The sequence below is a fragment of the Xenia sp. Carnegie-2017 genome, unplaced genomic scaffold (genome assembly GCF_021976095.1).
Source record: "Xenia sp. Carnegie-2017 unplaced genomic scaffold, XeniaSp_v1 HiC_scaffold_71, whole genome shotgun sequence".
Lineage (NCBI taxonomy): Eukaryota > Metazoa > Cnidaria > Anthozoa > Malacalcyonacea > Xeniidae > Xenia > Xenia sp. Carnegie-2017.
This window is the reverse complement of record NW_025813539.1, coordinates 118,620-135,496: the sequence shown is the minus strand read 5'-3', so window position 1 is coordinate 135,496 and position 16,877 is coordinate 118,620. Positions and strand designations below refer to the sequence as shown.

Sequence of the window (16,877 nt, the reverse complement as noted above, 5' to 3'; positions counted from 1 at the left end):
TGAATAAAGAATAAATAATCTGAAGAATTGAGACTTATCTTCACGAGTGTGTTTGAATTATTTGCTAAATTTAATAAACGATCTTCAAATGCAAAATCAAAACAACTACAGTTACTGAAAAATGAAAAAAACTACAGTTTACAACAGTCAGTGACGGAGCTGTTGCTTAGGATGTTAAGCGCACAGTTTTTACCGTAAATCTTCGTTCCTGTTTTTGTAATTGTGTGCTAGAATAGCTATAACCATACAATTATTATTATTTTCCTAAATTATTTACTTTCCTAAATTATCATTTCCCTATAACTATATTTCCTAAACATAAAACACGACTGTAGTAAGCTAAATACTAAAATGCAACAACAATAGCTATACTTTTACTTATGATAACAAAACTTGCAGGAAAAAGAAAATAATGAAATATTCATATAAAAAATCAACAAAATTTATAATAATTGAGGATTTATACATGATAACAATGATGCCTGATGAGGCCCACAAATCTTGTACCAATCACAATTTCCTTTGTTCAGGGCTTCCAACGCAGTGTCTAGATTTAGACATACGTATTTCTTACTGCTCTCCTCAAGAACCCCATATGCTAAAGGAACATTTTGTTTTGTTTTTTCGTCATAAAAAAAGACCAGCACCCCTGAATCACCATTGCAAAGAAAAATATCATCGCTTTTAACTATTATTGCATTCTCAAAATGAATCTTTCCCGGCTTGACGTATGAATGTGGTGATTCTTCAATTTTTCCTGTTTTATTCTGCAAGTGTGTAGTGATTGTGCTTCCATATTTGTTTTGTTTTGACGACCAATGTTTATATCTGCTCAAGATTGTCCTCATTGATAACTCGTTCACTCGCTCATTATCAAATTTATAGTCAAAGTGCCTCCCTAATGAAACATTACGGTCATTTGGAGAAATAAAAATAATTATTGCCAATAGGTGACGCTGGAACATTTTAAGGATTTGATCATTTTCGATCTCCATGACGTGTTGATTGAAACTAGGTCAGTCATGCAATGCGCACAACTCAATACTAGTCTTGACTATTCTTTCTACAAAACATTGTCACTGTACCAAAAGAACCTCTATCTTCATCAACTGCATTCAAAGGGTTACGACCTTCATTTTCTTTTACTTTCAAATTTGACAAATACCGAAACGTCGGTAATGAGCTATCGGCATAACGAAAATCAATATAATCAGACGCTTTCCATCCAAATTTGTCGTTGATCTCATTCTTCAAAGAATCTTCATGATTTTCTCTCTCCTTTACTACAGTCACATATAAACGTGCTTCTGGGTTGAACGTTATCCCGCAATATCCATTTATCCAAGAAAATCTACAAAACAATAATTCCTTCTTTAGAACATACATCAAGTGGGAAAAGACATTTATTTTCGGTAAACTGTGTGACTTTTACTAAATTTTAGCTTTGTATAACAATTAAAATTTCATAGTCGCATATTTTTAAAAGAAAAAAAAATTAAATAAAGAAACGTTTTTCAGAACAGTTAAACACGCGTCAGTCACTGCTTTGAATCATAAGTGCGAGAAATGGTTGAATTCATTCTATATTTTACACAAAACGTTTGTTGTGCCTAATTACGTAGCTATACTTCACGTCTTTTTAAATTTAAATACAAGATATAACTGAATGTATCTTATGCTTGGAGAAGAAACCTTTGTAAACATTTTTAGAAATTATTTTACCAGTCTTGAGTAGATTTTTACTTACTGTTTTAATTTTTCAGTGACGTCTTTGCGAATACGGTAAAAGTCGTCAAGAAATCCTCTGGTGAAATTGGGATCAAAATCATCTTCATCAGAATCCTCATCACCAGAATATATTTTGGGCATATCGTTCTCACTCAACATTTCAGGAACTTCTGAAAGACAAATTTGTCATCAAAACACAATTTATACACCTGTGATGATTTCCTTTTTAAAACGAAACAAAACAAAGCTCTTCGCTCATGCATTTAGCACAACATGATTACACAATTTTTTATTTTATTCACAAAAAAACCTACTTTCTGAAACCTGTAGGCCAGGCAATGTATCCGCACTCTTCTTTTCAACTCGTTGTTTCAATTAAAACAGCGCTAATTTTCTTGTAATTTGCAAATAATCAATCAAAAATTAACACTTACAGCTCCGTTTGTACATATCGTAATCGAACAGCCTGATTTTACCTGTCATTCTGTCTGATTATGATTTGTAATAAAGCGAAATGGGGCAATCTCCATTGCATTTTCTTTATTCAACTTAAATTTCGGACGTATTTCGGATTTTATCCTATCTTTTTGCTATATACATGTAGACGTATAAAATATAATATAAGAAATAACTTCTTTTGTCTCTCTAACACAAGCTAAAGATGTGATGCATTCAGCATCAGGAGCTTCACATGACAGCATTTCTACAACTTGTATTTTAAAAAGTGTCAGTAAGACAAGCTTCATAGAACAAGAATGCCGGCTTAGGACATGCACTTTGTTCAAGTGATTAAACCATTTCAGTATTTGTATGGCCTTATCCAAACATGGGGGAGTATGAATGTTGCAAAATCGAGCCAGGTGATTTTTACACTTTGTTATGATGAGCAACATTCCTAATTGGTCAATCAAGCCATATAAACAAATGAAAACTATTAAGTAGAAGTTTTATAAAATACCAATAGAGCAGTGTAACAAGTAGCTACTGTACATATAAGAGGAGGGAAAGTATGAACGCTAAATTCACCCAATCAGAAATGGTTAACTTTCATTATTAGCATATAAACACTGTAATCAACACAGTTGATGAATTCAACGTCGGGAACTGCAACAACCTTTTTTTAAGTTCAAGTTATACATGTGTAAACATTTTTTGAGAAATGACAAAAATAAAAAATGACACTTTGTTATATTTGTTACAGTTAGGGGCTGTTCACATGGGCCCAGTAACCGGGATTCAGCGAAGCGTGAAATGATTTTGAGTCATTGAAAGAAGTAAAAACTTTTAGCGCACAACTTACAACTTTTTTAAGCGTCATAAGTCATTTTAATCAGGCTAAATTATTCGTTTTCATTTTAAAGGTTTTCTGAATTTGGAATGTCAGAGCATAGAGAAATTGCTCAAATAAGTTTTTTGTTGTGAAGTATTTCATCTTTTCCATTTGCTAAAATGATTTAACGCTTCGCTGAATCCCAGCTACCGGATCGTGACTAAAACACCACCGCGGTACATCACAGTACATCAGTAACATCGATACATCACGTAACATACAAGTACATACGAGTAACATACAATACATCAGTAACATACGGTACATACAGTGACATCACGACTATTTTCTGGTCAACAAATGAGAAACAACACAATTTCTTCAATACATTGATATTTGCGTTTATTTTCCTTGTATTTGTGTGGACTTTGGGGCAACCATTTGATGGATTTAAATGCTGAAAGGTATTTTACTTTCATACTACATTCATTTGTATGTTTTAGTTGAATTTGTTATAGATATTTTGTCGATGCGATTTGCCAGTATTTGGCTTTTTGAAGCACTTTCACCTAGGAAATACATATTTATGGCGATTATACATTCGACTTAAAGATGTCTACCGCTAAGGTTGTCGAAGCGATCAGTCAACAACAACAAAACAGTCCGTCTCAGGACTATACGTAACAGTGCAACTCTCATTTAATTCAAATATATATAATGTACATTTATTTCATGTAGCACGTTTTGAAAGCATTATTTATACGTTGTTTATTTAATCGCTTTCATAAATATGTATTTCCTAGGTGAAAGTGTTTCAAAAAGCGCTCAAATACTGGCAAATCGCATCGACAAATTATCTATAACATATTCAATTAAAACATACAAATGAATGTAGTATAAAAGTAAAATACCTTTTCAGCATTTAAATCCATCAAAGAAAGTCCACACAAATACAAGGAAAAATAAAGCAAATATCAATGTATTGAGAAATCATTTGTTGACAAAAAAATGAAGTAATCATCGTATGTACTCAATGTTACTAAATTACCTGAATATCTGTATGTTACTATGTATTATGTTTCGTATGTTACTTAATAATACTAAAAATGTATGTTTTAGTCGCATCCTACTGGCTCGTGTTTTACTTCATGTATGTTCGTGTTGCGTGATCATTTTGTGACATTTAGCGGCCAGTCTATGCGTCTGTTTAATTAGGACCCAGATTATATTATACTGCTTAGTGATTCTCATGCCAGATTGGAGCGCTGCTGCTGTTCTCTCTCCCGGCTAGCAGGTAAAAACTGGGGACATATGTCCCTATATTTGTGAGACCCTTTTAATATGATGTCATGGTAACGGAATTTTAATGCAATTTACTTTCGCAAACAAAGTGCGCATTGTATTGTGATAGACTGAAATATTATGAACATGTAAAAAATTGAGTGAATTTAATGGTTTACTCTGTTTCTTCATATCAAGCACAAACGTCTCAAAATTGTGAGTAACTTTGGCAAATTCTTTATTGTATTTTGAGTTAGGCATAATGCAATCAAAGAAATTGCTATTGTGTTTGCTTTCAAATCTTCCAAAGCAAGAACATTCATACCGGCAGACTGTTCATTTTATGGGCTATATCTAATGATTTGATTTTTTTACAATATGTTTAGTTTTTTGTGAGGTATTTGGGAATTCGCAAACACTTCTGGAATTAAAATAATTAATGACGCTTGCAATCCTTTACGCTCCGCGGAGCCAAAATCACTCCGCTATGGAGGTGATACAAAAAGCCATTTGATACGTGTCGTTGTAGTTTAAGAATCCCTCTACCCTTTCTTGAATCCCTTAGTTTTGACATTTTTGTATTTATATGTAACGAATTTAACGAGGAAGTTTGAAGTATCAAATTGTGCTTTCGGTTTGGTTATAATATGCGACAACAGAAGACGACAGATGACGGCACGACGCCTATTAATTAATCGTACCTAACTTTAACTTTTTCCAAGTCAGTACATTTGTAATGCCACTCGGATACATAGCACCTTTACGACGTCCGATAAAAGTTCAATTCCCCCATTTGTCCATGTGAAATTTTCAACATTTTTCTGTGAATTGGACGTCATTTTTACCATGTGGTGCACGCGCGCGTTAAGCAATTCGGTTTGAGAAGTAAGTCGCTATCAAATTCAGTACCGATAACAATTAACGAGTTTGTCTTTAGACATAACTACATTGATAAATTTTACATTCTACATATTTCACTGTAAAAATAGTTGCTTACGGGCAAAAAGTTTCAATTAGTAAAGCAAGGAAGGCATATCCTTTCTTCTGTTGTCGCATATTATAACCAAACCGAAAGCACAATTTGATACTTCAAACTTCCTCGTTAAATTCGTTACATATAAATACAAAAATGTCAAAACTGAGGGATTCAAGAAAGGGTAGAAGGATTCTTCCAACATGGTCAACACAGACTGTTTCATAGGCAAATTCTCGTGAATTTCTGTGCGAATGTTTTGATCATTTTTTAAGGTTTTTTATCCCTAATCGCAGCACAAATACAAAAGAAGGTTTTAGCATAACATACATGAAAAGAAATGCAATTACATACCTGATTTCAATACAAATAGCCTGAACAAATAATGAAATATATATTCATCACAAAATTGCTTAGCAATGGCAATGTGTACGACTGACTTACTGACTAGCGCATGCGTAGACAATTGGGCGTAGACAATCGGGGAACAGTCAGACTAGGAAAGCGTTGAGACTTCTACACCTATGGCGCGCCGATACAGACAAAAATACTTCTTCTAAAGATCAAACTTCTATTTCAAATTTATTACTATGTTTGATATAAAATTATAGTACTTCTGAAAATTATTACTATGTTATATTTAAAATTATAGTACTTCTGAAAAGTTTAATACTTTATTGCTGCCTGCAGTACGCCACATGTTATTTTTTGCAAAACTTCATGTTGTCGAATTTCGATGTAAGTTGTAAGATGGCGGACAAAATGATAGACAAACTAATCGTGGCGGTTAAAGCCATAAAAGAAAACCCTTCTGTTGAAGAAAATATGAAGAAAGAAGATTCAAAAATATCAACAGAGGAAGCTCTTGGTAATTTATTTCCAAGCATAAGTGCTGCTTCATCTAGTCGTCAAAGTGAATTAACTTATGGATATAATCCAAAAGCTAACTACGTACCAAAGAAAGGCTTTAAACGATATGGCTCCTCTTCATCTTCATCATGTAGTCATACAAAAAGAAAACCAACTGAAGTAAAGTTGAAGTACCTGCTCAAGGACTTTATTTTACTTCCAGGTCCCCAGGTGCAGACTGTGCCCTGAGGTCGTTTTAGGGAGTACCTTTATGCAAATGGTTTGCTGAGTCAGCCGTGGCAGTCGATGATGAAATGTCTGAGGATGAAGTCAAACTCAAAATCTTGTACCAGTTGCAGATTTTACAATTTTGACAGTTTCTTTTTTCTTGATTTTGCAAGAAATAACTTACAACAAGAGTGCTTCTTTACAACAATGAACCCATATTATGCACTAAAATTTTATTGGAATATATATTGAGTTAATTATGAGTTTTCTTCAAAGAGTTATTGTTTTCCCAATTATATTTTTTGTGTTGCGCTCGGTGTTTTGACAATTGTAGTTTTTTCATTGAAATGCCTTTTGTTTACATTGTTTATTGAAAAAGAAAATAGATTATCATTTTATGGTGGTTGTCATTGACATTTAAAGTGGATTTTAGATTAGATATTACTAGTTGCTCACATATTTTCATGATAAATTTTGTTTTGTTTGGTAATTCAGAAACATGCGTTATAAATGATTCTTTCATTTACCTTATAATTGGAATAAACACACAGTCCATGTCTATTTCCTTTTTAATTAAGATGTATTGTCAACACCATATCAATATGAGAAATTAAGATTTAGAAATTCTTTGTTCAATTTCTAATTTTTTCACATATCATGGATCTGAGAAATTCATTGAAGGTTACTGTGAATCCAGTTGTTTGACATAATCTGTTACCACATAGTACTGCTCTATAACATCACCATTAGTGTCAATGACTTCTCTTAAAATTGTATTCTATTCATTTACCATATGCAAAATTGAGTGGAGTCCAAAAGTTAGTAATAACAGAATAAAAGAAGATGAAACAATATATTGTTGGGAAATCTTTTTGAAAAAAATTGAAGGTGTGTATTTTATTTATGTCACAATTGTTTTTAAGTCTTCATTATCATCAGTTGCCCAGTTGCAGCGATGCATTATTGCTGTACCTTCTGATGAAGAAATTCTACACCAAAATTTGTGTTATTTTTTAGACAATGACATGTTCTACCAGACTGAAGAAAAATCAATAATTGTTCATTTTGAGCATTTGTTACAGTTTACGACTGGTTCAGAGTCCATCCCACCAACTGGATTTGAAAATTCTTTAACAATAACATTTTATAATCAAGAAGATGGGCAAACTAGGTATCCATATTCTTCCACTTGTGCCATGTCACTTGCACTACCAAGAGGACATGAAGACCGAACTATGTTTGAGGAACTTCTTCTAAGATCTTTATTTGACTCATGCGGTTTTTATAAAATTTGACATTGCTTTGATACTCAAACATTTCGACTTGTTTTAGCACTGTTCTTGTTAAAAGTTAAGGAACTAAGATTTGTTATGTTCGCTAAATTGGTTTCCAACAACACCATATTCACAGTCAACTAAGTTTTCATGTAGCATTTCTTGGACTGTGCTGTAATCTGAAATTGCATTTTGGTAAAATCCTCTGGTCCAAAGTTGTAAAGGTGATTGTCCATGCTCACTGGACATTGAATAACTTTGTAAAGGTGATTGTCCATGCTCACTGGACATTGAATAACATTGAGTAGCTTTGCACTATATATTTTTGCCTCGTGTAAACAAGTCATTAAACATCTTTACAATGCACTGGAATAACTTAATCGTTATTCCATTGCATTGTAAAGATGTTTAATGACTTGTTTACACGAGGCAAAAATATATAGTGCAAAGCAAACAAATGAAATTCATTGTCTGGATTTAACAATTCATTAGATTCCATGTAATAGAAGATGTTCTTATATATTGAAACAACATAGGTGTTAACATCATGCCAAAGACGCTCAATGCGCTGATTATGAACGGATTGTCCAGTAAGAACAGGTTTGCTAGACAGACCATAACGATTAAGCATATGCCTGGCCACAGCAATATTTTCTGTTCCATAATCTGTTCTAATTCTACGTGGATAGTGAAACTTAGTTGTGGCATCAAGGAATAGATCAAGAACAGTGGAAGCTTTATTGTTACATGAAGCTTTTAAAAGACAACTGCACGAGAGTATCCATCTACACAACCATGGATAACAATTCGCCATCTTATTAGTTTATGCTGGCCATCCAGATGCCTAGAAAGAAACAAAATTAAGTATAAGCTTCCTGAAAGTCTTGCTCCAGCAAGAATTTTACTCACCATAAAGAATTTGGCGTTGGTACATTGTATAGTCTTCTTTTTGTTATTTTTCTGCACCTCAACATCCGGCTATCAGGATCGATTCTCCAAATCGACTGACGCACTCTCCACCTCTGTACAAAATTGCTCTCTTCTAATTGCTCTTTTGGTATCAATAGCTGGGGACGGCCTCGACCTTCGCTGCAAACGTTAGGACAATTATATTGTAGGTCATCATATACAGATGTTTCAAAACGATCCATTAACCGACGTACAAGGCATTGAAACATGTTGATTAGAGTAGCAATGGTTTCAATCATATTTGCATCTTGTAGTAAAGTATTGCGAAGATGGCCAAATGAAATAACTATTGTCGTGACAAATTGTTCTGTCTGCATATTAAGATGTTCAGCCTCCACAAAGGAAGCCGAAAACATACTTCGCTTTATTTCTTGATACAACTCTTTCCCATGTTCCAGAATATTTATAAAATCACTAACTCCACCGTTCTCGCGATCGAGGATTTCAATGTCTTCCGCCATCTTACAACTTACATCGAAATTCGACAACATGAAGTTTTACAAAAAATAACATGTGGCGTACTGCAGGCAGCAATAAAGTATTAAACTTTTCAGAAGTACTATAATTTTATATCAAACATAGTAATAATTTTCAGAAGTACTATAATTTTATATCAAACATAGTAATAAATTTGAAATAGAAGTTTGATCTTTAGAAGAAGTATTTTTGTCTGTATCGGCGCGCCATATACACCGGTTAGCTGATCAGTCAATTATATGATCGGTACTTTTCCATGCAAGAACACATTCACAGTTGATACATTTCACGATGGCATAATTCATTTTCTACATGTAAAAATTTCGGTTGATGGAAGTGAAATTTACCGAAAAGACACCCACACTGGTCAGTACTCACATTTCTCTAGCTTCGAACCTTTTCATCGAAAAATTGCATGGGTAAAATCTCTTTACCACCGTGCCTTCAAAATTTGTAGCAATAAAACACTTTTCAACAATCAAATTAAAATAATCAAATCTTACATGTCTTGAAACAATTATTCTAGCAGCGTTGAAAACTTTTTGTTTAAAAAACTAAAATACAAATACAATGATTCTATTCCCATTGACAACCGCTTTTCTATAGATGATAATCTACCTAAAATCTGGATTCGTTTTCCTTATCTTGGCATGCGTGGCGATTTCCTCTTAAAGTCCTGTTTTAAGAAAATACAAAGACATCTTTCTCAACCGGTGAAATTTGTTACTATTTATGACACTAAAAAACTCGCCTATTTTGTCTCTAACAAGGACAAACTTCCTTCACTTTCTCGCAGTAATCTTGTATACGAAATAACTTGCCCTGGCTGTGATAAAACCTACATCGGCATGACACAAAGATGCCTGTCTATACGGCTCAGAGAACATGCAACCAGACTCTCTTCTAGTGCAGTTGGCCAGCATTTCTCTGAGTGCGAAAACGCTCAATTCCAGGCGACTCTACAAAACCAGTTCTCACAACTCAATGATCTCCCTCCACCTCCCAGAACTCTAGCAAAGAATTACATCTCTTCTAATAAATTATAATACACTCATTCTACCAGTCGGGTCGGCAATTTCAATTCATCCTTTTGAAAATATCATTCTGTCTGAGGATGACTTTGAAATAAAGTCGAAAATTTACAGTTTACTTCTCGTCTTGTTTTAATTCATACTTTGCTATCTCAAGAAGTCTTGCTTCTTCGAAATTTGTTTTATATTATACTGTATTGTGAAATTGTTATCTCAAGGGGAGAAGGGTCGAGTAGAGATATGCAAAACAATCCGAGATTATCTGACATATTTAAGGCAAAATCAATTCTAAGTTCGATTCCAAATTGGATACTAATTTCATTTACGATTTGAATTTTGATTCCGAGCTCGAATCTTTGGCTCGGTAAATAGAATACATCGTAATCTTAGATCGTGATTTAATTTTTTAGCCAATTGCAGTTGAGAGTCTTTTTTAAAATAATGGCGTATGCACCAATATGAGGCATCCAGCATGGAGACAGAAAAATTTTACAAACAAGTTAAAAAGTTCACGCATATTTTTGGGGATTTTTGTCGTCTTTTGTCAAAGCTGAGTGAAGAAAAATTATCCTATTTTTAGTGATATAATTATTATTTGGAATTCTTGTTTGTTTTTTACGTACTATTACTTGATGTAAAGGCATGTCTTCGTAACTGCGATGATAGTTGCCTACATTTGGTAAATATGTAATATATATATATAATTAATTATACAAAGTTTGCGGTGCACGGTCTGTTACGATGGAATGGGGAGAGTTATCGCTTTTTTAAACTATTTGAAAGTGATTTTTGGGCCACCTATGTTGAAAGTTGCAAACCTTGTCAAAAAATAAGACCTTTAAGACCATATATACGTGCAAGTCACGCGAGATAGCGCGCGTGATAAGCATTGCACATGAATCATGAAATATGGGCCGCCTATGTCGAAACACGAAAGCAGTTGGCAAAAGCATATTTGTTTACATTCATCCGGGACCTAAATTTCCCCCAGCTCCGCGTCCCCATGATCTTCGGTCTCGGGCTTGCACAGATCTGCTTTTGAGTTTTCCCAGGGATATCCTCGGTTTGCATAAGCCTGTGCAAACACAGTAAACATCTTTTATTTCTTAAATGTTATGAGTGATCACTCAAATTTAGTGCCTTACTGTATTACGTTGTTTATGCCTCATATCGATTCAGATTCCAGACGTTTAAAATCAAACAGAAACTTACAGAAGTTCCGAAAGGTTCTACTTTATTGTGATTGTGCGCTCCCCCTCATTCCGTAAAAATCCCCCGGAATTGTTAACACACAGACACAAATCGAGATTTCAACAGTATATAGGTCGCTTGGGGGAATGGGTCGAGTCATGTCAAGAATAGTGTTTTGCCACGCATCAGGCAGCAAACGAGGAAAAATTGTGTGTCATGATTTAACATTCAGTTCCGTCTTGTAGAGTTGTATTAATTTGTCGATCGATCATCCTTCATTGTTGATGATTATGTTTCTCCTCAAAAATATCTTGCTGTGGCATGTTCAAAGCACATGCTGTGGCATGTTCAAAGAACTTGCATGTGTGCAAGTTCAAAGCACAAATGTGTAAAAAACAACAATAAATCAATTTTTTTCAATTTTTTCAACGTTTTTCCACTGCCAAGAAGCAAAGCTAACATCAGCCGCCGAAAAAAACACACATTACTTCAGGGGGGAGCTTGACAAAATTTAGATGTATTTTTGACTTCAGCCAGTCATGGGACAAAACTATAGAAGTTATCGCTCCAGATGTATTTTAGTTAAATGTCTCAATCACTGTGTCAAAGTGATATGAGTATCCCCATGTTTTGCGTATCCCAGTACTTAAATCATGAAGGTTTAACCGTCACCAGCAAATATAGCTCCCGTGCTTTAAGTATCCCTACCCGACCACCCAACGTTCACAAATCACTAATGATAAAGGTTTCCTATGCTTGTTCCGTTACTACGTTGGTTTCAGAGGTTTACCTACAGTGGATTCCCTTGATCTTGAGGGAACAACAATAGACTTTTTTTACACGTCATACAACATTGAGTAAAACTGAGTAATATCTCCATACTTAAATCACAAAACCCCTAGTGATTTAAGTACGGGAATACCCAAATCACGGGTTTACTAATATCACTGTCATAACGGTTACCTCAGTATGAGCCCGCAAGTTAGCGGTTTCATATGGCGGTATTCACCATTTCATCTGGTTTGTAGTTTCCGCTCTTTTTGAAGTTCTTAAAAAGAGAAAGAGAATAGGAACACTTACGGATGATTCGTGCATTTATTGAAAAAAGCACACATTATCCATTACTACTCACATTTTTTCCTTCGATTCTCAATTTCCTTGCAACTTCCAACCGCAACTTTCTTCAAAAAATGATTCCGAATTTGGATTCCGAAGAACCATTTTAAAAAAGAAAGTTGATTAAGTGATTACATTTTAAAATATGTAATATGTATGGTTTAGTTCAGGGAGGACGATTTAGGCAACAGCGCACTTCTTACCGTATTAAGGACACTATAACCAATACCAGTCTGGAACAATCCTGACAAAAAATTCACTCCATTTTCTTGAGTTGCCGAAATTGTATGAACTTGCTTTTCACCAGAGTATAGGTGCCATCGTTTGATATACGGGTCGTATTGTTTTTGTGTACTTTCTCTTCAAGACTGCAGGACCAATTTTGCAGGCAGGCCTGAAAGTCCGCGGTCATGGAGAATCATCCCGAGAATAGACATAGAAGTAGAACCAGCTTTGGTTATAGTGGATGAACCAAGCTTGGTTGGCAGGGTTGAGTCAAAAAACGCTTTGCCAGTGGCAGCTGAATTGGCTCCTGGAGTAACATTCTCATCACTTTGGGCAGCCAAGACTGAGTCGGCCAGTTCGGAATCACAAGCAGTCCTGTTGCCTTGTCTTTTGAATTTGTTATAAACTTTTGGAAAGATACTAAAACGTGGAAATGCATAAAATTAATACTTTGACTACGATATATCGAATTCATTGGCATAAGCTTTCGTATCTGGTTTAAAAACCACAAAAGTTGAGCCTTGAGGTAAATAGATCAATATCATGTGTACTCAAGCTTTTGTCTTTTTCCATTGTTTCTTGAATTGGACTCCATAGCCTTACCTGCTCCATGGGGAACGGTCCTGCATCCCACGTCTTTCCCCCAAAAAAGAACTTTAGTCATTTGGGGATGGATGTTTCCAAGACTCTTTGCTTTTAAAAGGCTGTCCTGAAGACCGTGATGAGGCCATCACTTTTCCAATCTTATTGGATGCTTTGATGTTGTTATTGGATGCTTTGAGCCCAAATAGAAACTCAGTGACTGGTCCCTGTGGTGAGCAAATAGATGCTAATTCCTTATTTAAACAAGGTTTTACAGCTTGTCTCCGATGCATAGACAATTGATGGGTAGCATGACCAAGCAATGCCAGAGCATCAATATTTATAGTTAGCAGTTTACCTGTATTCAAATCAGCTGTACCCGAATTGGGTTTGAGCAACAACTCAGCTGAATGTGCGAGGGCTGTGCTTGCTTGTGGATCGCGCGCACTCTCACGTGACTCATTGCAAGCAATAATCAATGATGAATAAGAATCCTGTGAGGACTCGATCATCACCCCTTTTGATACAACACTTTAAAATTTCAATACAATAATACAAATGTTTAGGTCATCAGGTCATATATAGATGGCTATGTTGCAGAGATACATGGAAAAGCAGTCATTGACTCAAGATTTGTATTGTCAAAGGTCCCAGTCGAGTCCTTGCTGCCACAGTTCCTGCAAACCAATCTTTGCCCTTATAAGGTAAGATGCTGCAAAGCCTATTGGGTCATATATTCTAGCGACTTGGCTTAGGATCTTCCTCTTTGTGAACTTTGGCTGTTGGGTGTGGCATATTTTCACTTTTACTTTATACTTAAGCACATCCTCTTTCTTGTTCCAGGCCAGGCCGAGCACTTTTGACTCTTGTTTTCCATGAGGAACATCAACTTCATTACCATCTTCTTGCTCGTCTTTCCTGTTCAACTCTCCGTTTGATTGCCATCCCTTCACATGAAACCCGCCATTATCAAAGATGCTGTCGATTGCTTTAGTCAACCCGATTGCTTCTTCATTTGTAGCAACTGAATCCAGAATATCGTCCATGTAAGAATTGTCCTTTATAACTTTTGCTGCTCTCGGTTCTCTGATGCTCCTTCATCTGCAGTTTTCCGCAAGGCAACTTGGGCCATCGCTGGTGCAGGTTTGTCACCGAACGTAAGTACGTTCATAACGAAAGTGTCCGGAGGTCTATCAATCTCTAAATTCCTCCATAGGAATCGGTGTACCTGCTGGTCTTCGACAGGGATAAGGACTCGGTGGTACATCTTTGAGATATCCGCAGTGAGGGCAACTTTTTTCCCTAAAACGGAGAATAACTCCGAATAGAGAGTTCAGAAGATCAGGCCCCTTTTGCCAATAATCGTTCAGCTTATGTCCTCGGAACGTAGCGGACGAGTTGAAAACGATACGAACCGGGGTGCTTGTACTGTCAGGTCTTAGAACTGCATGGTGGGAGATGTAATGGACTGGTTCTTTGTGTTCTTTAACTTCCTTCTCGGATAACTTTCGAGAAAACCCCATGTTTTCCATTTCTGTCATCTTGTTGTTGTACGCTGCTGCTTGCGTAGGAATTTTCAATAATCGACGCTCAGTTGACTCTAGTCGTTTCAATGCCTGGATTCTGTTATCTGGTAAGTCTTGGGGGGTTTTCTTCCATGGATATGGAATCATCCACTGCTTTCCAACCTTTCTTGCAGACTGTTCAATCACTTGCTTTTCTTCTCTTTCGGATTGGCTCAATTTTTCAGCTTCACAGGTGCACGGCTTTACTGTTACTCCCATGGCTTCGGTTGTCCAAAATTCTGATAAATCAACTGCTTCTGGGTACCTCACGTGTAATACAGTTGTTGTTGCATTGTTTGACTGTCCCGTTGATGATCCGAACAGAACCCAGCCGAGTGGCGATTCTCTCGCGACCACATGTTCGACTTGCTTTGTTTTACCCGTGTGCATGTATGCATGATCGATTCCAACAAGTAAGTCGACTTGGCTTTCCACGCTTCACCTTGTCCTTTGGTAGTCCGTTTTCGATTGCATTCCTGGTATTCCTTTGACATCCTCGCTGATACATGGTATTCCAACTGCAGTGATTGTGTACTTCTTTGATTCTCCGATTCTGCTTACTTGAACTTTGTAGCTCTTTGTGCAGATTGACTCTTCCTCTCCACCTATTTTTATGATGTTAACGGAGATGTCTTTCCTTTCATACCGAGACTCTCCGCCGTTTCGCTGCGGATTAGACTTATCTGAGCTCCAGAATCCAGAAGAACGTTGCCGCGCTTGTAGAGACGATTTGATCCGCAAATGTTAGCAGAAATCACTGGTAGGATTGAGTTGTTTAGACCAGTTACTGATGCAACCGTTGCAACTGACTTGTGCAGCAGCGGATGAAATTTAAATCTTATGTATGTAGCAACACATGATATAAAAAATTTACGCATGATATAAAAAATTTACATGATATTTAAAACTTTACTTTTAGTGTAGAGTCATGAATATTTTAAACATCAGTTCATTACTGTGATTTGATATTTGCTTTAAAATTGTGAACAATGCAGTTGTTTTAACGATGGAGAACTTTTTCAAACAAATTTCATTGCTTTGAAGTACATCAATGGAATAATTATGTATGATCATTCAGTTCTTTATCCTGTGATGTAATTCTAACTTTTCTTTTTAGTTGGAGGTCACAGCTGTAGACACTGTGGAAGGATGTATACTTATCCCGATTATTTAGAGAAACATTTAAAACGATGTCCAATGCTTGTTTGTACGAATCCTGGGAATGTCCACGTTGTGGTCGAAAGTACAGTATTGAAGACTATCTAAATGTTCACATGAAAATGAATGCGGAAAAATCCACCATTAAAACGACATGTGAGGGTTCAAACAGGAGAGAAACCTTATCATTGCAAACATTGTGGTAAAACATTTAGACAGCTTTCTAAATTGAATAAACATGTTAGGAGACAAACCTTACCAATGTGAAAATTGTGGTAAAAGATTTACACAGCTTGGTACCTTAAAACGTCATTGTATGATAAATACAGGAGAGAAACCTTATAAATGTGAACATTGTGGTAAAAGATTTACACAGCTTGGTAACTTAAAACGTCATGGTATGATACATACAGGAGAGAAACCTTATAAATGTGAACATTGTGGTAAAACATTTTCACAGAATTGTGATTTGAATAAACACCTTAGGATAAATACAGGAGAGAAACCTTATAAATGTGAACATTGTGGTAAAACATTTACCCACAATAGTGCCTTGAATAAACACCTTAGGATACATACAGGAGAGAAACCTTATCAATGTGAACATTGTGGTAAAACATTTTCACAGAATTGTGATTTGAATAAACACCTTAGGATAAATACAGGAGAGAAACCTTATAAATGTGAACATTGTGGTAAAACATTTACCCACAATAGTGCCTTGAATAAACACCTTAGGATACATACAGGAGAGAAACCTTATCAATGTGAACATTGTGGTAAAACATTTACCCACAATAGTGCCTTGAATAGACACGTTAGGATACATACAGGAGAGAAACCTTATGAATGTGAAGATTGTGGTAAAACATTTTCACAGAATTGTGATTTGAATAAACACCTTAGGATACATACAGGAGAGAAACCTTATCAATGTCAACACTGTGGTAAAACATTTAC

At 35.6% G+C, this 16,877-nt stretch overlaps 2 protein-coding genes and 1 long non-coding RNA gene across 3 annotated transcripts; 1 reads left to right on the top strand and 2 right to left on the bottom strand.

Moving 5' to 3' along the window:
- Positions 1-981: 981 nt before the first annotated feature.
- On the bottom strand, positions 982-5,686 carry LOC124459226. Its single transcript, XM_047008736.1, has 3 exons — positions 5,607-5,686; positions 1,748-1,898; positions 982-1,351 (listed from the first exon to the last, which is right to left on the bottom strand). Exons 2-3 carry the CDS (start codon positions 1,885-1,887, stop codon positions 1,045-1,047), a joined length of 447 nt encoding a protein of 148 aa, XP_046864692.1. The 5' UTR covers positions 1,888-1,898; positions 5,607-5,686; the 3' UTR covers positions 982-1,044.
- A 1,433-nt stretch (positions 5,687-7,119) lies between these two features.
- LOC124459240 lies at positions 7,120-7,711 on the top strand. The gene is made up of 2 exons (XR_006953525.1): positions 7,120-7,217; positions 7,347-7,711. It is a non-coding gene; the product is annotated as an uncharacterized LOC124459240 (long non-coding RNA).
- Positions 7,712-8,079: 368 nt separating this feature from the next.
- Positions 8,080-9,050, bottom strand: LOC124459241. The gene is made up of 2 exons (XM_047008750.1): positions 8,513-9,050; positions 8,080-8,447 (listed from the first exon to the last, which is right to left on the bottom strand). Exons 1-2 carry the CDS (start codon positions 9,031-9,033, stop codon positions 8,360-8,362), a joined length of 609 nt encoding a protein of 202 aa, XP_046864706.1. The 5' UTR covers positions 9,034-9,050; the 3' UTR covers positions 8,080-8,359.
- Positions 9,051-16,877: the final 7,827 nt, after the last annotated feature.

Excerpts from the sequence above, each read along its gene's own strand:
- LOC124459226 (XM_047008736.1), bottom strand. The coding sequence starts at position 1,887 with ATGTTGAGTGAGAACGATATGCCCAAAATATATTCTGGTGATGAGGAT. Across the intron at positions 1,352-1,747 it reads GTCACTGAAAAATTAAAACA|ATTTTCTTGGATAAATGGAT; the intron begins GTAAGTAAAAAT and ends ATTGTTTTGTAG.
- LOC124459241 (XM_047008750.1), bottom strand. The coding sequence starts at position 9,033 with ATGGCGGAAGACATTGAAATCCTCGATCGCGAGAACGGTGGAGTTAGT. Across the intron at positions 8,448-8,512 it reads CCAACGCCAAATTCTTTATG|GCATCTGGATGGCCAGCATA; the intron begins GTGAGTAAAATT and ends GTTTCTTTCTAG.